General features: G+C 43.7%; 1 protein-coding gene across 4 annotated transcripts in view; it reads left to right on the forward strand.

The window, feature by feature from the left end:
* ANTXR1 (ANTXR cell adhesion molecule 1) overlaps nt 1-24,171 on the forward strand; it is a 199,109-nt gene that overhangs the window by 45,972 nt on the left and 128,966 nt on the right. For all 4 annotated transcript variants that reach the window (XM_045006867.1, XM_045006869.1, XM_045006868.1 and 1 more), the window contains exons 9-10: nt 2,744-2,804; nt 10,252-10,350. In XM_045006867.1, the coding sequence (XP_044862802.1) occupies nt 2,744-2,804; nt 10,252-10,350 (160 nt within the window). The remainder of the gene's footprint in view (nt 1-2,743; nt 2,805-10,251; nt 10,351-24,171) is intronic.

A 24,171-nucleotide genomic window follows, 5' to 3' on the forward strand; every position in this document is an offset into this window, starting at 1 on the left:
TTGGCTTGTTTGAGCCAGGTTACCTAATCCCTCAAGCAGTGTACATGCAATGCAAGCAAGAGCCTTCCACCACCCTTGAAGGGAGGAAAGCAGCAGACCTCATAAAGCCTACTAGGGCATATCTTGCTTATATGTGAAGTCCTTTGATACTATTGCTTCTCATAATGATGAAACGTGAGGACTGTTGGAATGATTACTTAATGCTGCTGGGACTTCATTGTGTTTATTAATGATGTTAGGATACTTAGAGTCATGGATCCTTGTCTTTTTATTATTTTAAAATCTAAATAAATGCAAACAAATATTATCATAGGTATTCTATTAAGTCCTAAAGGCCAGCTCAGAGGTGAAAAAATACAATTATTTTTGTACTACAGAGTACAAAATAATACAGAAATAAGGCTGGTTTCAAAAGGAATTAATTGTATTGTTTTTTATTTGAACTTTGTTGCGAAAGTGTTTATCAAGCTATAAGGTTTGTTTTCTCCCCGCCCTTCCTTTTTCACCTTTTCCCTTCGTCCTCCATGTTTCCATTTTACTGCTGAAAAGGGGGTGTAGGGAAAGGAAAAATTGAAAACCAAAAGATTTTTGGTTTGGGGTTCCACTGAAAAAAGGCAAAACTTAAGAAGAATAGACAAAAGTGTGCGAAAAGTTTCCATTTTTGAAACAGAGCCATTTGTCAATGAAAAGAATATTTTTTTCCTTTGAAAAATGTCAACCAGCTGTATTACGTTGACTAGTACCTCCCCTGCATGAATGGTCAGTGAGGCCACTTGTGGAGTAAACTAGTACCAAAATCTGGTTTTAGGAATGGCTAGACAGCACCCATGTGGTATCTGGCAGGCAGCATATTACAACACCTACCCACCTCTAATCTTAAGTGTCCTTTCTCTGATTCTGCTTTCAGAGCCTTCTTTTGCTTGTCGATTGTGCTCTCGACTGTGTAACTGCTGCTTCTCTCTCTTTCTCTTTTCGTTTCTCCCTTGCAGTTCCATCTGACTGGCCTTGTTCCTCCAAAGCTGCTCCTTTTCCCTATGCACTGTCAATCTGTCAGCAGGTCAGAAGGACCTGGTTCTCTTCGGTCCCTGGTATCCCAGAAGACTTTGGCATCACTGTTTCTGAGTGACTAATAAGCCCTTCAAAAAAAACAACAACCCCCAAACAAACCCATAACTATATCTGCACCTTTTGGCAAGCAGGTATTTCTGATGCATGGAGCCTTAATTACAGTGAAATCCTGGATTGTCTATTTTCTTAACATAATTTATTGTATTAGCTGTAGTTTGTTCATTACAGATATTTCAGTTTAAGGTTGGGGAAAGAATTTTGCTGCTGGATTGAGTTGTGGTGCTTGGCCAACATTATCTGGCCTCTCAGAGCTGGCTAGCTTACGTGCTGCCTCTCCAATGTCCCGTTCCAGAATGGGGCTGAGCAGTCCCAGTTCCTTGTTAAGGCCCCCAAACCTGCAAAGACTTACACATGTGATTGTGGAACTACACATAGTGCGTATAGTGAAGCATGTGTATCAGGCTGTGCAGCATCAGGGCTGTCATTGACAAAGAACAGCTGGATCATTTCTAACACGGTATTTGAATAGTACTGCTCCCAACTGAGTGAATGGCTGGCGATACGCTCAGCCCAATGTTCCAAAGGTATGCCTAGCTTGAAACTGAACCTGTGGCCTTAGGGGAGATGTCTACACTGCAGTTAAAAACTCACAGCTGTCCCAAGCTGGCTGACTTAGGCTCACAGGGCTGTTTATTTGCAGTATAGATGTTCGGGCTTGAGGTGGAGCCCAGGCTCTAGGACCCTGCAAGGTGGTTGGGTTCCAGAACTTGGGGTGCAGCCCATACCCCAACAGCTACATCACAACTAAACAGCCCCACAAACCACGGTCAGTGGTCTACGGGTGTCTAATTGTAGTGTAGACATACCCAGAGACTGTTTACACACAAATTTGCATCGGTTTTATTAAACTGGTGTAGACCTGTGTAGACACACTTATTTCAGTTTAGCTTAAAACCGTTTGTAATTGAAATAAGAGTCCCCACAGGTACATTGGCTTAAAAACAAACCTTAAGTTAAATTGGTGCAAATCTGCATGTGGACAAGCCGTTAGACATAGGATATGTCTACACTACATCTATGACAGAGGCACAGCTATGGTGCTGTAGTGCAGTCACTTTTTGCACAGACAGAAGGGGTTTTCCCATTAATGTAGTCAATCCACCTCTCTGAGAGGTGGTAGTTAGGTTGACAGAAGAATTCTTCCATTGACCTATCCACCTCTACATAGGGGGTTAGGTTGGCTCAGGGTGCAAAATTTTTCACAGCTCAGAGCAACATAGGTAGGTCGATCTAATTTTAAGTGAAGTTCAGGCCCATGACTGTAGGCTTAGGGGGCTAGATTCTCATTTGCACCATTCTGGCAGTGTAAATGGGTGACATTTTCAGTGAGAAGGGGCATTAAGGTAAATGAGAACAATGAGTCCTCGGAGTCCAGAGTTATGCCTTAATGTAACTTAAAAGTTAGTTCAATAAAGCTATGTCACTCAGAGGTGGGAAAAATTGCACACCCTTAGTGCTAAAGCTATGTAGACCTACCCCCTGGTGTAAACATGGCTAGGTCGACAGAAGAATGCTTCTATTGACCTGGCTACCATTGCTCGAGGAGGTAGAGTTCCTACATAAAATATCCTCCAAGATATTTTATCACATTTCTTCTTTCTTTCTTGGCTTCTAGATTTTGAAGAAATCATGTATAGAGATTCTTGCAGCGGAGCCTTCCAGTATATGTGCAGGAGGTAAGTTTAAACCAGTCCTCCGCGTTTACCAGTGCAATTGTCTCTATCCATCGATCCCTGATCCCTAAGGAGCCCAGAACAACTGAGTTAACTGGAGTTAATTTCTAAAATATTTTGCTACTTTTGAGGAATTTCACAAAACAAGATTTTTTTTGTCTCAAAATGAAGGAAATTAAAAACAATCATGCTCAGTTCTGAAAACAAATCTTTGTTTGATCTAAATTATGATCTTAACTCAAAGCAGCCCATTTTTCATCAAACAGTGCTAACCTTTAAGCAAAAATGCTGTGAAATTTCAAAGCCAGACTGCAAAATCAGATCATCTTTGTGAGGAGACAGTTTGGAGGTTTTCAGATTTCACTGTGAATATTTCTTACAATCTGCATTACTATAAACAGTACACGCTGGCAAGCAGCAAACCCCTCTAGGTTAACCTCACATCATATATTGTCAGAGTATAAATCAAGTGTGGGATTTTTTTCAAAGCGCTCCGAGTTAGTCTCACCCTGCTCCCATTAAGGTGAATGCTAAAACTCCCTAGCAGGGGTGGGCCTTGAACACAAGGTTGTACAAAAATTTGCTGGAACCCCTGAGAATGATGTAAGTGGCCAGTTAAGACACCATACACTTTACTGACACTGAATTGTGCTGATCCCTTTTTCCAGTGCTCATTCTAATACAGTTACGCCATTTACTTTGTGGATTAAAAATCCCTGGGAAGTATTTCTGTGTTCAGCAGAATCCAACTCCAAGCTGTACAATCTTGTATTGAGCTGTGACACTTTGAGTAAGTTTCCCAGACCTGAAGAAGCACTCTGTGTAAGATCAAAAGCTTGTCTCTCTCACCAACAGAAGTTGCTCCAATAAAAGTTATTGCCTCACTGCCATGTATCTTGAATATTATGGGACCGGCATGGCTATAACTACACTGCATACAAAATCCAACCCCCTGAGACTGGAGCTTGAGAGATGCTCTGAGCATTGTCCAGCTACTCTCCATATGATTCCAGATCCAGCGTTTCCCCATGAATTTTGCAAATTTTGCAGAGTGGATCCCAGTTGTTTAATGCAGAACAGTCCACTAGATAGAGGGGCAAGGACCAAAGCCAAAGTGTGCAGAGCAACACAACAAGTCAATGGTGAACTCTGCCAAAACAAATGTCCATTTCATAATTTTGTAGCCCAAATAGGAAAGCCAGTTGTAATAAGTTATTTTGTGTTTTCAGTTCAGAAGTGTCTGTCTGATTCATCCTTCTTGAGTTTCCCACTATTGGAGTGACTGGGCATCTGCATTGCTAGCAATGAATTGATACTAAGTTGTATTTAATAAAGAAATGATCGTGTTTTAATAGCAAAGTCAAGGTCCTGAAAAGAAAATGCAGATAACTTTCGCATTCAGTTATCCTTACTGTCATTTTTGGTTTTAGTTAATGCTGAGACTTAGTTGATCTGAGTTTGTTTGTCTAAGGCTTATTATTTTGCTATATGCCCCCCCCTTCTGTCCATTTAAAGCATTCTTGCTGAAAATCTGGACTGCATCAGTAATGACCTCTTTGACTAGTCACCCAAAAGGACTACAGAGCAATTTAAAAAATGCTATTCAAATGATATACAGGAAACTCTCTATTCAACACTGAAATGCAGTTGAATCTGGGCTGGACACAACAGGCACTTTGGCAGAGCATAGTAACAATGTATAAAAGTTTTGGGAAAGAAGTGAAGAAGAGTACTAGGTCTCACTTTATATTCCATTTATACATAGTTTATGAAGGGTTAATAAATACTTAACAGATGATTTATTAACTGGTTCATCAATTGCAATAGATGGTTATAGTGTCCATAAATTACTTATATTCATGGTTTATAATCTGCAACACTTTTTATGTGCTCAGAACTATCTACACCACTACATCTATAAATCATGTCACTAACGTGCTTGTAACATCTATTAGCCACAGGCAAACCATTTACAAATGGAGCAGCCTTAATGTGACTGAATACTGTATGCAATTGAAACAGCAGAAGGAAAATATAAGAAGACATTATGTAATGACTCAAGTTAGAAATTGGCCAAGCTGCCACAGGGGGAGTGATGTTAACCCTGAAAACTGCCAAGGGACTTTTTACTGAGCGCGGTTACTCATCCAAGACCACAGTGTTATGCCTTTTTGGAAAGAGAGCATCTTGCACAGTGTGGTGCCTCTTAACACATGCTGGGTACCAACTGAATAATAACACAATGTGCCAGCAATGCTAATTTGAGGAGCAAGTTGTTATTGCTTGGTGGGTGAAATGGGGCCCAAAATCCTAAAGTCTGGGTTCAGACAAAACCTGTATTGAGTTCAAAGTGCAGTGGGAGTTTTCCCCAGAGTGAGGATTTCAGGCTTGAGCTCACAGCTAGTAAAAATGCAAAGAATTATATAAATCTTAATTGAATTAGTTCCTCTGAGAATTACAAAGGGATGAATTATGGCAGCTATAGTTCACGGTCTGTGTGAGAGAGGGCACTATTCCCCCTAGTGCGCTTATGTAGAGTGTGGCTGTAATTTGGCTGCAAGCCTGGGAAATGCAAGGTGGGGGCCCAGAAAGGATCTAGACTAGATCGGGCTGTGATCCCCACACCCTGTACATATTAGAATGATGTCACTGTGAGGAGGGCTGGCTACACCTTCTTGTCCTCTCTCTGGTACCCTGGAGGATTATGATTTAGGACATGTCTACACTGCAATCAGGAGACACACCCGAGGTAGTCAGATGAAAGCTAGCTCAAGTAACAATAGTAGTGATGCTGTGGCAGAATGGATGGCTGCAAGGACTAGCCCCGGCTGCCTGGGAACATATGTGAGAGCCTCTGCCCATCCTGCCTTGGCTTCATTGCTGTTGTTACTCAAGCTAGTTTTGATCTAGTTATCAAAGCTAGCTCGGATATGCCTACATGTGCTATAGCTGCAGGGTAGACATTACTGTTATGCTGGCACACTGGCTCCAAACACTGCAGCTTGAGCGCTGTATCTTGTGGTGTTCAGTGATCATGCAGTACTGAAGGTGCTTGCAAGAGCTCTGCTTTATTCTGTATCTGCTTCCAACAGCTTGTGCCTAAGAAGAGCTTCACAGTGTCACTCCCAGACATTCAGTCTGGGAAGCCCAGGCCTTAAAGGCACAGTCCCCAATACCACACACCTCACCCCCACCATAGCCTAGGTCAGTTAGCAGCAGCGATGCCCCATTCTGAAAAGTTAGTCTCCACACTTGTTGGTTTTGTGTAAATATAGAAATGTGATAGTCATCGCTGGGCTTGTTAATTACAGTTCCAGACTGGATACCTTATCACAAAGGCTTTTGTACTCTTCTGTACTTGTAATCCCATCCCATATGATTTCCATAATTGCGCCTAACGATTTTACATCCTCCACCCTCCAGAGCTCAGCACTGCTCCCTTTGTTCTTCTTGAATGAGCTTGGACAATACACAGTGGGATTAAAAGGCAGCCTGCTTGGATAGATGTGCTGGGATTGTTTGCAGCTGACTTCTTCCTGGCTATAAGAAAATGAGACCTGGAACACAGCCCAGATTCCAGAGCGAATAGGCTATCCTGACAGCTACAGTGCAGGAGTCCCTCAGGGCAATTAGATAAGGTGGCTTCTGTAATGTACAAGGAACAGCTTTGAATCGGCAGAAATTTACATCGGTTTTGCTGCTTAAGAAGTTTAAATGGCACATAGGAGTCTTAATACAGAGCTCGGGTTATGATACACTGACTGCTCCTGCATCTCCTCTGAGATAAAATTGTAAATGTTTTGTCTAGGTGAGCCACAGGCTATGTCTACACTATGGACTTTGCAGTGGCACAGCTGCGTCACTGTAAGATTGCCTTCTATGATGAGATAGCTGCTCTGTGTCGACGTGAGAGAGCTCTCCCACCAGCATAATTATACCACCCCGAGCGAGCGGCTGTAGCTGTGTCTCCCACTGATGTAGCACTGTCCACTCCGGCGCTTTTGTCAGTGAATCTTATGTCAGTCAGAGGGGTGTTTTTTCACACCCCTGTCCAACACAAGTTTTGCCGACAAAAGTGGTGGTGTAGATAAAGCCACATGCATGGTGTCAGTGGGAGCTGAGTATCAATCTCCCTCTATTATTACTGCAGATGTCAGCTCAGCTGCAAAACTCCTCTTGATTTGATATTTCTCCAGCTTGGGGCTCCAAGGGTTGTACCTATGTTAAAATGATTCTTTTGTTCTGGGACCTGATTGCCTTCTATGATGAGATAACTGGCTCTGTAGATATGAGGAAAGTGGTGGATGTGATATACCTTGACTTTAGCAAAGCTTTTGATATGGTCTCCCCCAGTATTCTTGCCAGCAAGTTAAAAAAGTATGGATTGGATTAATCGACTATAAATTGGATAGAAAGCTGGCTAGATCGTCAGGCTCAACAGGTAGTGGTCAATGGCTCGATGTCTAGTTGGCAGGCGGTATCAAGTGGAGTGCCCCAAGGGTCAGTCCTTGGGCCATTTTTATTCAACGTCTTCATTAATGATCTGGATGAAGGAATGGATTGCACCCTCAGCAAGTTCACAGATGACACTAACCTGGGGGAGAGGTAGATATGGTGGAGGGTAGGAATAGGGTCCAGAGTGACCTAGACAAATTGGAGGATTGGGCTAAAAGAAATCTGATGAGGTTCAACAAGGACAAGTGCAGAGTCCTGCACTTAGGACGGAAGAATCCCATGCACTGCTACAGGCTGGGGACCATATGTCTAAGCGGCAGTTCTGGAGAAAAGGACCTGGAGATTACAGTGGACGAAAAGCTGGATATGAGTCAACAGTGTGCCTTGTTGCCAAGAATGCTAATGGCATATTGGGCTGCATTAGTAGGAGCATTGCCAGCAGATCGAGGGAAGTGATTATTCCCATCTATTTAGCACTGGTGAGACCACACCTGGATTATTGTGTCCAGTTTTGGGCCCCATGCTACAGAAAGAATGTGAATAAATAGGAGAGAGTCCAGCGGAGAGCAATGAAAATGATTAGGGGGCTGGAGCACATGACTTATGAGGAGAGGCTGAGGGAACTGGGGTTATTTAGTCTGCAGAAAAGAAGAGTGAGGGGGGGATTTGATAGAAGCCTTCAATTACCTGAAAGAGGGTTCCAAAGAGGATGGAGTTCAGCTGTTCTAAGTGGTGGCAGATGACAGAACAAGGAGCATTGGTCTCAAGTTGCAGTGGGGGAGGTTTAGGTTAGATATTAGGAAAAACCATTTCACTAGGATGGTGGTAAAACACTGGAATGGGTTACCTAGGGAGGTGGTGGACTCTCCATCCTTAGAGGTTTTTAAGGCCCGGCTTGACAAAGCCCTGGCTGGGATGATTTAGTTGGGAATTGGTCCTTCTTTGAGCAGGGGGTTGGACTAGATACCTCCTGAGGTCTCTTCCAACCCTGATATTCTATGATTCTATGTCATAATACAACATGGCACTGCTCAGTTGTGACACACACAGGTTACAGAGCACAGATTGTTCTATTACTCTCTACCTCATGTGATACAGCAGGGCCAGAGGGCAGCAGGAGAGTGATTGATGGGAGGTATATAAACCCCAGGATGATCAGAGTCTTATTCCCTGTAGACTAAGGAAAGGTTACTACAGGTTAATTAGAGCACCTGGAGCCAATTAAGGCCCCACCTGAGACCTAATAAAAACCTCTGCTTCAGTGAGACAGGCGGATGGAAGGAGAACTGATTGTAGTTTGGAGGTGTACTGGTGTTGATCAGAGGATTAGAATAGCAAGGTAAGGGAGCTCCCACCCAAGCAGGGCAGAGGGACTCCCCCAGCACAGAGAACCAAGAGAAACCCTGCCCAGGAGGAAGAGGGTAAGAAACCTGTGAAGCCGAAGGGGCTGGGACCTGAGTAGGGGGGTGAACTTGGGTCCCTTCCCTGCTCTCCTTCTCTCCTCCTCCAGGGAACTTGAGGAGCCCAAGACAAGGGCTAACCCTAACCCTGACCCACCACACCAAAGAAAAGCACGGACCCACCACAATAGCATTGGACATTTGCCACACTCAGCTACAAAAGTAGCTTTGCTGCCCATAGCCATGGGTCATATGGAGCTGCAGAACTTCCTGACTGCACCAAGAGGTTTCTGGGAGTATGGACAAGGGTGACCCTTGTTGCATCCCCTTTGTGTGCAGGATTGTCATCAGTCTTTCCCATCATTGCTACTGTTGGTTCAGCTCCAGTTGCAGCAACACTGGAAGTAAGATTGTAGCCAGGAATCCAGGAGTCTGCTGGTGCTTTAACCACACATTATCTAACCATGCTTGCTCAAAGCAGGTCTCTGCTCACTGTGGTACTTAACATGTCTAAGCTAGCACTCCCCTTGCTGCTACCCCCCAGTAGAGATGGGGTAGTATCCAGCAGTAGGAAGAATGTCAGCAAGGCCTTGAGGAACACCAGGGCTGTGATTGTGACTAGCATGCCCATCCAAGCATGCTAGATTTCCCAACTGGTGCAGGACTAAAGACAGTCTAGCTAAGCATTTGTGTCCATCTTGCATGCTAGTATTGTAGGGTGTGGGACAGACACATGGAGACTGGGACAGTTTGGAAGATTTCTAGGGAAATGGTCAAAATTTGCCATATGGGAAGTTTTCCTTCCTCTGAAAAATATGGTTTCATCAAAACCAAATTTTCCACAGGGAAATGTCAGCTCAGGTGAAAACTTTTTATTTTTCCTGCATAAGATGTTGAAATGAAAATTTTTGTTTCAAGTCCACTTAAAATGTTTCATTTCAAGTTTTAAGTTGAAACAGAACAAAAAAAATTCATTGTTTTGAAATGTCAATTCAAAATGGAAAATCGTTCTTTTTTTTAATCAATTTGAAACTTGCCAGGGGAAAACTGAGAACCTTAGACTGAAAAATTTCAAACCAAGACCTGGTCTACATTACAGGATAAGGTTGATGTAGGCTGCCTTGCATTGTCCTAGCTGTGGAAGTGTCTTCATTTAAATTTGGCTCCCGATGATGTAACTGCCTCTCTGTGCCAGTTTAGTAACACCACCTCCGCGAGTGGCATAGAGTCACGATTGATGTAGTGAGGTCGATGCAGCATCAGTGTAGACACTGCATTGCTTACGTCGATTGATACTGGCTTTCGGGAGCCATCCCACAATGTTCCACACTGCCATTATAATCGATGCAAGCATTCCTGGTGAGGACATGCACTGCTGACAGAAGGAGCAAAGTGTAGACACGCATAAGTGATGTAACTACTGCGGCGGCTGTATGCCGACATAAGTTAGGTTGACTTAATTTTGGAGTGTAGACAAGGCCGAGGACTTTTCGTTAGAAATTTCTTTCAGGAAGAAATTGTCTGTTGTCTGACCAGCTCTAACCTCCCCGTTATTACTGATGCAAGGCAAATAATCCATTTCATCTTTACCTTAGAGTCGTTCCAAGTCGTGGTCAGAGGGAATGGTTTCCGACATGCCCGGAACGTCGATCGAGTGCTCTGCAGCTTCAGGATCAATGAAACGGTTACTGTCAGTGAGTAGTTTGTTATTGTACCTTCACTAATGGCTGTTTTCCTCCAAAATACTTTGACAGTTTAGTTTCTCTGGGGGTTATTGTCCTGAGAGGGAGAGCTCTTCAATGTAGGATGTTGCAGCTCAGGGCTAGTGCCTGTGTTGCAGTGAACTGAAAGAAAACCTCTCCCTGGGCATGGCTTAGTCAGGTATGAATGAGCAGGGAGGTGCACACCAATGAGGGACTAATACAGTTTGGTGGACAGGCAGTGTGAATGCAGAATGTTGTATCTCAAATAAAAACACATCTAAGTTTTCCTGGCAACCATGGCAGCCTTTGCTGCATCTTGCATGGGTGGAACAGAGCTGGCCCTAAGAGGATTTTGTAGCTAATAGCTAAGAACTGCATAAATTGGCTCCAGATGCACTGAATAGTTCAGCACTCTTTTCGCTGCTGCTATGTCCAATATGGGCAAAAGACAAGGCGGCCTATTCTATTGGTTTAAAAGTTAAACAGATTATGCCAAGCAGTAAAATTTGAGAGACGCTCATCCTTCCTCCCGACCCCAGACCTCAATCAGGAAAATGGAAATAGGACCCTTACCCATCCCTGAAATCACAAGAAAGATTTGATCCACTTTTAGGAGTTCCATCAGTAAGAGATGACGTTCATGTCACATGATAAACCCTATGTTTTGCCTGTATTAGACCTGTGACTGTGAGTATATGAATGGAGACACTTGAATCGTGGGGCGGGGGGAGAGATATCCTTATGTATGTATATGAGGGTTCCTGTGTAGATATTGTGGGAAGTGTGAGTCTAGAGTGGATCTGTTTCTCCTCTTGCTTTTTATTATTTGTATGCCTAGGAGCCCTAGTCATAGATCTGGACCCCATTGTGTGAGGCACTACACAAACACAGAACAAAAAGACAATCCCAGCCCCAAAGCATTGACAGTCTTAGACCTGCCTTATAAAAGTATAACTCCATTGGCCCCAGTGGTGTGACTCTTACTTTATACTAGTAGAAGAGAGAGTTAGGCCCAGTGTGTAACAAGCAGTCAGTGCTTTGGGCTTCACCTGGGTGAAAGGAGCTATTGAGTCATAGATATTTTTATTTTCTGTCTGCTCTGGTATTCCTGTGAGTCAGCTAGAGTTGGAGAACCAAATGGCATAGCTCATTTCTAACACCGTAAGGGAGGGGAGAATTCATCTTGCATAATGTGAAACCAATGCAAAAGCTGATAGATTGAGAACAGGGCTTGACCCTTCAAAGAATAAGAATTTTTTCTCTTACAATACATCAAAGTCAAATGGCCGAGCACTGGACTTGCTCACTCTTGTTTGGCAAAGCTGCATCAAGCTGGACAGCTTTCCTGGCAGCAGAGATTTCCTGATCCTTGTAATAGCCCAAGTGTTGATGATGGCACTGAACGGTGTTGAGCTAATTGGCTGATTCAAAAGAAATTAAAACCAAGTGCTTGCACACAGAACTCATCTGAGCACATTGAAGGTCCCACTTCTCCCTTTGGGTGTCTGTGTAATTTGCTAGTTAAAACCTAAGAGCGGCTTACCGTGGCTGTCTGCCTTGCAAAGAGTGGGAGTAAGAGGTCAGAACAGGTGTGCTTGTGAGTCTGAGACTTAAGGAGTGTAACTTGTGTCTACTGGTCCGCCAGACATTCCTAGAAGGCAAAGTTCCTGGTTCTTCCAGTGTTATATTGCTTGGTTATAAGCAGGATATTTGGTTGGTCATAGGTTAACTGTTTCCAACCTGGATTTCTTTTCTCTGAGACAGTAGGAAGGGAAATAGTAGGGCTCAGGTGAGCACTATCAGTGGGAAAGCTGGAACAGTGAGGTGGGGAAAGAGACGCAAGCAAAATCACTCACAGGGTGAGTGGGGCTCATTGAAGAGGTGGCTGGTCACCAGATATCAGCATCAGTTGTGCCAACTGGCCAGCGATGGGAGCTGCAGCTGCATACTGGGTGCAACAGGGGAGAGGTGGGTTTCAAGAGGAAGAACTGCAGAGTCAGCTCTCGGATTCTTGCTTTCCATTATGAACCCCCAAAATAAAACTGACACTTATCAGAAAATCCTGGGCTCTGGATCAAGGCCACATGAAAGCACTGAGCCTGGTCTGGCTTCTACCCCAATGCTGCGGCTGAGCCACAAAGTGTCCTGCTCAGATCTGAAGTGCTCCAAAGCTCAGTGGAGTTCAGATCAAGGGTTTGGTTTGGGCCCCTCTCTGTTATGAAGTCTCACATAGCTCTGCTCTACAGCTGGGAAGGAAATTACTTTTTTTTACCATTCAAATTTAAAGAGAAATGAATCTTTGGTTTCATTTTTTGCTGAAAATTTTCTTAGAATCTTGTTTGGGTTTTTATTTTAAAATTTTTTAAAAAGTCAATATAAAGCCAAAAAAAATCAGGTTTTGGTTGCTGAAAAGTGAAAATTATTTTAGCTTTCTGGTTTTTGCTTTCAATGAAAATATGAACATTTTCTACAAAAACAGGATTCTCTCTAGGTGAAAATTTCCATTTTGTCAAAAAATGTTGATGGGAAAATTTTGACACACTCTCCTCTATTCCAAGGCCTCATTCCTGAGCATCCTCTGGGCCTGAGAGCCTTTTCGGAGGCCCAAGGCCTCACAGCCCTTTGACTTCTAGAAGAATAGTCATGTGAACATGTTCAGCGGCATTCTAATTTTGGGACCACACAAGGGAAGGATTCGCAAAGCGCGTGTGTGTGATGGGCGGGAGAGATTAAGGAGCGGACCGGCTGTTAAATTATACCCTAATCCCATTGGTGGCGCCACAGAATCATATGAAACATTGTGAAAGAAGCACAGCAATTTTCTTACAATGCAGCTGTTTTATTGTAAACCCTGTCCTATGCTTGAAGAGCTACAGCTCTGAATGGAAGCAATGTTTACTAAAAAGTCTTGGCTGAGAAACCTGAAGGCAGTTGGGGCTCTCTGGAAGAGGTCTGATTTATATTTGGTCTCCTTTTTGCAAGCCATGCTAGTGGTTGTTGGGGTACGAGCAGTCTTCTGGGTATGGTGGTCAACAGAGAGGGGACATTGCTTAAGACCCACAAAGCAGACAATGTACATACAACTGCAACTTTATTTGTATGTCTCGGGCACAGTGAAGAACCAGGCCCTCTGTATCTGAATCTGTCCATCAGTGACTTCCCTAATATCTGTGGAAGAGCTGAGAGTAAGACTTGGGTCATGTGACTCCCACCCCCGGGCCTTGACGAACCTTGCAAGCATTTAACTGAGCTAGAAGAACAGTGAAAGTGACAGCAGACTTGCATGACAATGAGTTAGTGCCTAGCTGCTGTATAGAAAGCTAAATTCCAGTACAGAATGTGCTATGAATAATAGAGATAAAATTAGAGCAGTGATGTGATAATTTTCGAGTCATTTTGATATAACAACACATTGCATGGGGTTAGAGGCAGTCCCTTCTGTAGTACCTTTCATCTGTGGATCCCCAAATCACTCTACAAACAATGTAAGAGAAGAAAATCACTAAATCCATTGGTTAAATGCATCTGTTTTGGAGGTGGAAGGTGAGCAGCCAGGATAACAGTATGCTTGCACCCCAACACTACACGACAGAAAGTGAGGAATAATTTATCCAGTGGAAATTACAGGGACAATTACAGGTGGACTGAGTGTAATTGCCCATCTGGATTCTGGCAAGATCATTGCAGCAGACAACCTGTTCTTGCAAGGACTTGCTATTTAATCATTCATGACCATGAGCAATCAGGCCCTGCTACATACATAGAAACCAAGCAGGGCAGCCGTAATCTAAACAGATAGTTTCAGAATTAGAACTTGGGGGGCGGGGGAGGATGGGTCAGTGGTCAGGTTGCTACCCTGGGATTTGGGAGACCTGGATTTTATTCCCTGCTTCATCAAAGACTTCTTTTGTAACCTTTGTCAAGTCACTTAGTCTCTCCATGCCTCAGTTCCCCATCTGTAAAATGAGGACAACAGCACTTCCCCAGCTCTTAGGTTCTCAGACCCTGGAGTAATGGGCATTGTCCTGTTGACCTAAAGTGATGTAGGGACAAGTTCCAACCTCCATGCCTCCCACTGATTGCAATAGGATTTGCACAAACAGCATCCAGGAAGAGAACATGTAGTCTTCAGTGTACAAGGGAAGTCAAACGGCAGAAGTGAGTGTGGGGGGAAATGTGCCTTCCCAAAAGGAGATATGGTAACTGAAAACACAGCAGTTTAGGGACAGGAAGGACACCTGGGATGTTGTACTCCACTCCAGATGTTTTTGGAAATTGATACATTTCTTTATTTTCTTGCTTTATTTAATGGAAGTTGCTGGACCCCCATCCCACCCTACGTATCCGATCACAAAGCAAACAATGAACTGGCACGTGGGCATTAGAGAGGTAATCCAGTAATGAGGCTGCCAGAAAACAAGGAAAAGGAGCAAATCCTTGCTAATTTTTATTATTCTCTATTTAGGGAGCCTCTCTGGGACTATAGGTGTTGTTTTTTATTTTTTGTGCGATGGGCAGGAAGAAAATATAGAGTTTTGAACAGATAGATGCAAAACGAAGAGCCTGATCTGAAGCCTAGAGCTGATTGGGGATTTTCTGACAAAAGATTTTAAAAATGCCAATTTGTCAAAACCGGAACTGTTTACAGGAAGGGGCCAGTTTTAACTATAATCTCCTGATTCAAAAACATTTTGAAAAAGAAAATAAGTTTTGAAATTGTTGGAATGTCCTGGTTTGACATTCTCAAAATGGAAAGTTTAGTTTTTTCAGTTAAAAATAACTCTTTGTTTTGAAATTTTAGTGAAATTATACTTTTTAAAAAAAAATTAAAAGGTTGACATTGAAATAAAATGTTTCAAAAGTATCAAAATGAAATTTTCAATTGACCCTATCAGAAATATTTTCAGGGTTATTGTTTCACAAAACTTTTTGAGTTTTTGATTTTTCATCATGATCCAGGACAGCAAAACCTTTTGAAATCTCCCGAGGGACAATCAGCTCTGTTGTTGACTTCAGTGAGCTCTGGATCAACCCTGAGTAGACCAGTTTAATAAGGAAAACTCAAGTGAAACTGTGAACAGATTTGTGATATTGGCAAGAACAAGAGGCAGTTTTGTAATCTTCTGCTTCTTGCTTGCATACATATACCTGCCCCTGGAAATTTCCACTACATGCATCCAACGAAGTGGGAATTCACCCACGAAAGCTCATGCTCCAATACGTCTGTTAGTCTATAAGGTGCCACAGGACTCTTTGCTGCTTTTACAGATCCAGACTAACACGGCTACCCCTCTGATATTTTGTAATCTTGTTCTTCCCTCTCTTCTCATGGCTGAGGGGACAAAATCCTTGTTGTGTTGTAAATTCTGAACACTTAGCAGTGCTAGGTCTGCCCCGAGAGTTTGGGGTGTTCATACTCTGTGTCCAATTCCAAGTTTTATAGCTTGATCCCGTCTTTAGTCAGTAAGTGTGATGGCCAGAATCAATAAAATCCAGAATAACAATGGGCAGAAGTGTGTGTGTGTGGAGGGGGCGGGGGGAAGAAAACTTTTAAGTGTCAAAATTGAAAGTCCAGATGCTATCTATTTTATATGAGCCATTTCATCTATCCCTAGTTAACAATAGCATTACCAGTTCCACTCCATCTAGTTTCCACAATGGCAGCAGTACAGTGAATCTGCTTTGCTAGTTTCCATAAGAACAAGGAGCAGCTGGGCATTGATTGTGCAGAGTTATGGGAACGTGGCTCCATTAAGTGACTAATGAGGAAGATTCAGTAAATCGAGAGAAGAGTGTTTCCATATATGTTCCTTGCTGCTCTTTTTCCCTGGCTAGAGTGATAGTTGAAGGGATTTCAGTTTTGGTTTTTTTGGTGTTTTTTTTGCCCTGAGTTCGCAAGTTGCTGTTTTGAAACAACCTTATGCTTCAAGAGCTGGGACTCAGAATGAGAACTCTGAATCTGCATTACAGGGCAATTGGAAATATGGTCCTTATCTTGATGTTTGAACTTTAATTCTTTTTTGAAATATTGAAGATACTTAGCAGTTTTCATCCAAAACAATCAAAACATCTCCTAGAGACAGATAAGTGTCACTACCCCCATTTTAGAGATGGGGAACCTGAGGCACAGATGGGGCCATGACTTGCCCCAAATGAGTCAGTGGCAAATCTAGGAAAAGAAACTGCATCTGCTAACTCCCAGTCTGTTATCCTGGCCAGTGGGGTCTCTGGTGCATTCCTTTTGAAGTTAGTGTTCAGGTTTTCTGAAACACTTTTTCCATTCCTAGGAGATTTCCCATCTGTCTATCTACATAGCTATCTCTCTGTGAGCCATACTTGCATGGTTCATATTACTGTAAAGAGCCCCTGGGGTGATATTTGTCCTCACAACACCCCTGTAAGGCAGAGCAGTGCTATTATCACCATTTTTCAGATAGGGAATTGAGGCATGGAGAGACAAAGTGATTTGCCCCAGGTAACTAGCAGAGCTGGACTAGAACCCAGCTTTCTAGAGTCCCAGACTGGCAACCTAACTGCTAGACCATTCTTCTTCTCCAAAGTTTCTGAAGACTCTTCAGTAATTTATCCACGTTTTCCTCCGGAGCAGACTAGAGAATACCATCAGCACTGTCTCACAACAGCTGTGAGATCTATCCCCCTGCGATGTTAACTGTGACACACAATCTGTATTTTAACCTGCCTCTCCTCCGTAATTGGCTGCCTTGGCCTTGGCTAGCTCTGGGGCCAGGCATTCTAGGAAACGTCCAAACATCTTTTATGAAACTGTAATATCGTCAGTCAGCTTTATGCTATTCAGTGCATTCTGCCCATTGAGAGATAAAATTCTAGCTTGCCAAGAGGAGGAATCAGTTGAAATGAATGTAACCTCACTCCCAAACACTGTGACCTGGTACTTAGATGGGCTGAAGAGGATTTCTTCCACCACTTTTGTTTGCTTGCTGTATCTATCTATTTATAAAAGCATCCATCACCATCCGCTGCTAGAAGGGAATGGTGTCCCTAGCCTCTGTTTGTCAGAGGGTGGTGATGGACAGCAGGAGAGAGATCACTTGATCATTACCTGTTAGGTTCACTCCCTCAGAGGCCTACACATCTAGCATCTCCCTCCATTGCCCCTGTAATGTGAAGCCAAAGTCCTCTATTACCCAGAGACCAGGTATAGTAACCATAGAAGTTGTCCCCTCCCAGCCAATATGCATCAACCCTGATCTGAAGAGAAGTCCACTGGGGGCAAAGGCCATAGCTCAGTCTCTCCCAGGTAGTCCTTGGCACCTTGTGCTATTTGCAGCTGATTATTTTGAGGCAGATACTAGGAAATGGACCAAGACCCGTCAACTAGTTTCTCACAGCCCTGGTCTGGATTTGATTTGTTGACCTAGAGGTGAAAGGTCGCTCACCCCACTGCCAAACCAAGGAGAAAAGCTAAGACCTGTGAGCGAGCCACCTCCTTGTACTGGAACTCAACAGATTCTATCTGGGGTTCTTGGGCCAGTCTTGGGCCAAATTCTCTACCAGTGTAATACTGGTACAGCTATTGTAGCTTTGAGCTGTGCTGACTTGTATCCAGAGAGGATTTGGCCTGTTGTTATTTTTAATACAGCACTGCAGGCCCAGCCTGCATTCTTGATGTGTTTTTGTGATACTTGGCTGTAACAGGTTTAAAATATGAGTTAACTCAGTTAGGGATTAATGGGAACCATATGGGTGGCTGGATAGCTCGGCTGTTTTGTTTGTTTGAAACCTCTCAGCATCTGATTATATCAGGCAAGATGCTTATTTTAAAGATAAGATTAAGCCAGCAGTTCCTAAAACCTTAGATCAGCTGAAATGAGACTCAAAACAAGATGGACAAGACTCACTGAGATCATTAAAGCCATGGAGCTAATAGATTTCAGTATATATTTTATTGGGATTATACACAGAATCATAGAAATACAGGGCTGGAAGGGACCTTGAGAGGTCATCAAGTCCAGTCCCCTGTTCCGAGGCAGACCAAGTAAGCCTAGACCATCCCTGACAAGAGTTTGTCCAACCTGTTTTTAAAAACCTCCAATTATGGAGATTCCACCACCTCCCTTGGAAACTTGTTCCAGAGCTTAATCACCCTTAGAGCTAGAAAGGTTTTCCTAATATCTAACCTAAATCTTCTTTGCTGCAGATTAAGCCCATTACTTATTGGCAAGGGATGATGGTGAGGAGAGGTGAGAGAATCAACTTGTAATGTTCATAGTTACAAGATGAAAAATAAAAAGAGAGAGAAAAAGTTGTGAGTGCTAAAGTTGTGAGTGACCGGCTATCAGCTGTACATCCACTAGCAGGATTTTTCTGCAGATGGCAGGAACTCTTAGAAACACTTTTCACTAAAAGGGTGTCATAAGGAGGAGGGAGAAAACTTGTTCACCTTAGCCTCTAAGGATAGAACAAGAAGCGATGGGCTTAAACTGCAGCAAGGGAGGTTTAGGTTGGACATTAGGAAAAAGTTCCTAACTGTCAGGGTGGTTAAACACTGGAATAAATTGCCTAGGGAGGTTGTGGAATCTCCATCTCTGGAGATATTTCAGAGTAGGTTAGATAAATGTCTATCAGGGATGGTCTAGACAGTATTTGGTCCTGCCATGAGGGCAGGGGACTGGATTCGATGACCTCTCAAGGTCCCTTCCAGTCCTAGAATCTATGAATTGTACGGGCTCAAATGGATTTATCCAGAGAGATTCTAATTACAATCTACCTGAATCACTTGTGTTCCTAAAAGACTCTCATCTGTTCTTAAGCTCCAGGATTGCCTGGATGTCCCAAACAAAATAATGGACTCATTGTTCAGGGCATTGTACATGCACATAACAATAATTGGAGATATACCAATCTCCTAGAACTGGAAGAGACCTTGAAAGGTCATCTAGTCCAGCCCCCCTGCCTTCACTAGCAGGACCAAGTACTGATTTTTGCCCCAGATCCCTAAGTGGTCCCCTCAAGGATTGTGGTCACAACCTTGGGTTTAGCAGGCCAATGCTCAAACCACTGAGCTATCCCTCCAAGAGACAGTCCTTGCACCAAAGAGTTTACAAGCTGACTAGCCAGACAAAGAGTGTGAGAGAAAATAGAGGTGAAGTGACTTGCCTAAGGTCACACAGCTGGTTAGTAGCAGAGTCAGGGGTAGAACCTATGTCTTCTGATGATTAGGCAAGCACTTGGTCCACAGGACTGAATGGCTCCTCACCTTAATGCAGCAGAGTGAGCTAGCCATGGCGTGGCACTGGTAACAAGGCAGGAGAAAATATCTCAGCGTAGAGACACGACATCCTGTTTCCAACAGTGCATTGGTGTCAGAAGAGAGGTGAGAAACAACAGGAACAGGACCACATATGTATATGCTGGATACCAGCAGGGAGTGAGGTTTATGGTCTGAACTGCACGGACCAGCATATCCTGCAATTCCTCCTGACTTTCTTATTTTTACCTTCCACGGACTTCCTGTCTTCCCTCTTCCTCTGGCTGCCTCACACTGACTTACTCTCCACAGTTCCGTGCGGCCTGGCCAGCATTAGCGCAAGAGCCTTTTGCTCCACAGCTCCTGTTTTCTAATCTGTGTCTGCCTGGTTGACTCACCATCTCACTTCAAGCCTTTACTGAATACTTGTCTCTCTTCCCCTGCCTCAGCCTCTTAATTGTCCTCTCTCTCTGCCATGGCAGTGTTGAACTCTATAACGGTATGAGCAAACGCCATACAATGTAATGGGATCCAGGTTGTATGAACAATGCTATAGGAAATGCAGCTGCCTTTCTCAGAACAGATTACACGTGCATGGAGTTATGGTATTTAGCTTGGAGTAATGCACCACGTCAGAACAGGCTGTGGATAGAGTACTGGCCAGGGAATTAGAAGGCCTGGGCTTGGCCACTGGTCTGTTACATGACTTTGGGCAATTCAGTTCCTCTCTCTCTGATTGTCTCTGTAAGCTCTGTAGGGCAGGGACTGTCTCATGCTCTGTGTTTGTGCAGTGTCTGTTAATAATAACAACAGTAGATATGGAGATGCTGTGATACAGCTCTACAAGACCATGATGGAAATGTAGCATTCTGGAGTTCTTAAAGCTTTCTTCTAAGGAATGATGCTTATTTAGAGCATGTGCTACCCTTCTGAGCCATCAGCTATTAGTGAAAGCAAATTCACTCAGTGGTAATACAATGCCTGCCAAGTTTCATTAGCAGCCTTTTAAAAGCATGTGTTGTCATTTAAAATAAAATCCCAAACACGACAGATGAACCCATCGGAGAAAACAGATTCCATCCAGATCCTTTCACTCTAGCTACAAATCATGCAGAATGTGACATCACAGCTCTATACTTTACCCATTCCCCCTCCAAACATTCCCTAAATCGCCTCGCAATGGCTTTGGGTTTCAGAAAGCGTGGCTCCCTATACAAAGCAGGGAAATTATAGCATGATTTCAGCATGGCTTTCATTACAGCATTAGCAAAACATTCATTTCTTACTGATGGGGTCTTTTAATAGGCAATTTCTCTAGCTCTGAGAACACACCAGTGTCTCTCTTTCTGCATTCCTACCTCCCCACAAACGGGTTTCAAGTAAAAAAAAGGATTTTTTCTTGGAGGGCTACCCTAAGCAGTAGAGTGGGAGGGGAAAAAAATCAGCTAGGGTAAACAAAGATCACTGGTAGATGGTGTGAAGATTTCCAAAGTATTTTCTTGATCTCCCTTTTTTCCTTTTTAATCTCTGCCTGGTATTGAACGAATAGCAGAAGAGTTGAAAGGCTCAAGACAGGCTTGTCTTAAACACTTCCCGAAGAAGCATCTAGGATGCAGCACAGAGCAGATGTTCCTGGGGGGAGCCCGTTGCTTCAGGAGTCACTGCAGTGACTATTATTAGAATTTGAATTATGGCACTATACAATAGATGATCCCTGCCCCCCCAAACAATCCAATTATTAAACAAGGAAACAGTGGGTCACATCAAGGCTGGATGATCCTCGTGAAGATATGCTTTAGGCAAGTGAAATAAATGAAGGCTCAAGCATTAAGGCCAAGATGAAAAGACGTGATTAGTAGGGAGTTGAGACATAGTAAAGAGACCTGATTTTCAGAAAGTGGTGAGCTTTCAGGCCCCTTTGCATTGTGTCTCACTCAGAAAGAGAGGCACCCCAAATCATTTGAGAGTTATATATGCTCTTTGAGGGAGGGTTTTTTTTTCCTGTTCTGTGTTTTTACAGCACCTATCACAGTGGGGCCCTGATCCATGACCAGGGCTCCTAGATGCCACTGCAATGCAAATAATAAACAGTAACAATCACTGGTTAGTTTTTAAAATCCTTGTCTTAGCCTTCATGCAGTCCCCATTCGCTCTGTCCTCCAGTTGTCTCTACAGAGTTAGCTTCTAATCCAAAGCTGGCCTGCTGGTTATATGAAAGTAGTTCTACCTTTTTTTGGTGGCTCTACTTGGGTCATTTCGCTCCTTTACGTTCCATCAAAACATCCATTCTGAGCTTCCTGTGAAATCCAGCGTGTGTCTGGAATTTTTTTCATCCTAAGGTTACAGATTGAAGAGAGGGCTGGCTCAGTGCAAGGCAATTGGCAGAAGCTCGCCAAGGTCAGAAGCAGAAAGGAACAGTCTTCAAGTGAGGATCAGTTGGTTTTACAGGCTGTAAATATTCTTTGAGCCAGAGAAGTGCGAATTAAAGGTTAGAGAGTAGATTGCATGAGTTTAAGTGCTGGTAGAAGGTTCCTTATTGCATGAAGGCCTCTATGCAGAGAATAGATTTGCGTGAGCTGCAGCAAGAAAGCTTCCCATACACACACTGCCCTGGAAATGTACCCCTCGGTTAAACGGTTGATTGGTGTCCATATACCCATTGCCAGCGGCGGCTCCAGGCACCAGTGCTCCAAGCACGTGCTCGGGGTGGCAAGCCAAGGGGGCGCCCTGCCAGTCCCTGCGAGGGTGGCAGTCAGGCAGCCTTCAGTGGCATGCCTGCAGGATGTCCCTGGTCCTGCGGATTTGGCAATAATTCGGTGGCGGGTATGCCGAATCCACGGGACCGGAGACCTCCTGCAGGCATGCCACCGAAGGCAGCCTGCCTGCCGTGCTTGGGGCAGCACAAAAGCTAGAGCCACCCCAGCCCATTGCACCTTGTCTTCTCTACTGAGACGGCCAACAAAGACATTGTGAACCATTGCACTGATTCCTGTTTAGATTTGTAAGCTCGTAAGGTCAGGAAATCTGTATTATTATATGTGGATAATGCATCTAGCACAATGGGGCCTTTAGGCAGGACTGTATTAAGAGAGAGTTCCTGACCTTAAAGAACTTACCATCTATTCTAAATCAATGAAATGGAGGCTCAGAGAGGTGAAGTGACTTTCCCAAGGACCCACAGCTGGTCCGTGACAGAGCCAGGCACAGAATTCAAGTCTTTTGTCTCCCATCTAATGCCCTGACTATCTGATTACTCTACCACCAACGGGTCTTCCATGTATCTTGTGAACTGAGACAAGTCCCAAGCCACAAAGTCCAAAGATTGTTAATGTTTTGGCCTGTCTCTCCCTGCAGAGGAATACAGCCCATTTTTCTGCAGCCTGAAAAGAGGAGCAGCATCCTTTCAAATGCATCTTGCACAAACAAACTGAATAGCAGATGAAAGGCATTTTTGTTTTGTTTCCCAATGCAGTTTTCCAGGAAGGAGTCAGATGGCTAGAGTTATGCAAACCAAATGGATCTTCTTTTGTTTTTGGGGGGGGGAGTTAGTTACTCATTTCTGTGGTGAAACAAAACATTCTCCAAACAAAACAATCCCTCCCCATAGCTAAACCTACCAGCTATGAGCTAGGGTAGACCCTGGGGACTAGAAGACAGATACACTTTCTAGAGGAGAGTAGATTTAATTTCGGGAGAAGAAATGGAGTGGGGAGGAGAGGAGAGAAACAAAATGCTTGTGAAATATTCTCAGCAAAAAGCCTTGCAAAACAAAAGCAGCTTTTAGTGCTTTAAATGCTGGAGAGCGCATGTTCTTTGGCTTTTACCTGGGTGTTTTAAAAGAAGAAAGTGGCCTATCTGACTGACATGAGACCTCATTCTGCTGTCACATGCATTGATATGGTTCATTAACTTCACTAGAGTTACTCCTGATTTACACTGGTATAAGTGAGAATAGAATCAGGCTCCTCAGGGTGTTTATGGTCCCAGGGCCTGATTCTCCTCTGTCTTGCACCCGGTTATGCGTGTGTGAGGTGGATGCAAAAGGTCACCTATAGATTGTATACCTCCTGCAGTCCAACTCTGATCTCCACTTGGCTTGCACATGGCTTAAAGGGTCTGTAGCTAGTGTTGGGAAATCCTCTGATGCTGTAAAGCCAGCCTCTCTGCCAACCTCCTTCCAACCCACCCCCACACCCTCCCAAAGCAAGAAGGTTGTCAATGTATCTCCCTATACCCTGGCAATCCCCTTGGGGGTCTGGGCAGAGTAAGCATAGCACCAAATTAGCACCTGGTGGGCACAAGTTCAGGGGAGAGTAACAGTGGCTTAAAACCAACTCTCATCCGCTGAGCCTTGTGCACAAAATCCAGATGCCAAGATCTGACCCATCACTGAAAATAATGGAGCTCATCGAAATTTTTCTTTCACAACTTATTTTTGACAAAAATGGAAAGGTGTGGGAAACGTCCAACTCTGGCAACGTTTTTTGGTCAAAAAAACCCCCCAAACCTCTAAAACTTTTTGTTGTTGTTGCAGAAAGCCTCCCAACCCCTCCCCCTGCTTTTTTAAATGAAAACTTCTTAAG

Source organism: Mauremys mutica, chromosome 2, assembly GCF_020497125.1.
Source record: "Mauremys mutica isolate MM-2020 ecotype Southern chromosome 2, ASM2049712v1, whole genome shotgun sequence".
NCBI classification, from domain to species: domain Eukaryota; kingdom Metazoa; phylum Chordata; order Testudines; family Geoemydidae; genus Mauremys; species Mauremys mutica.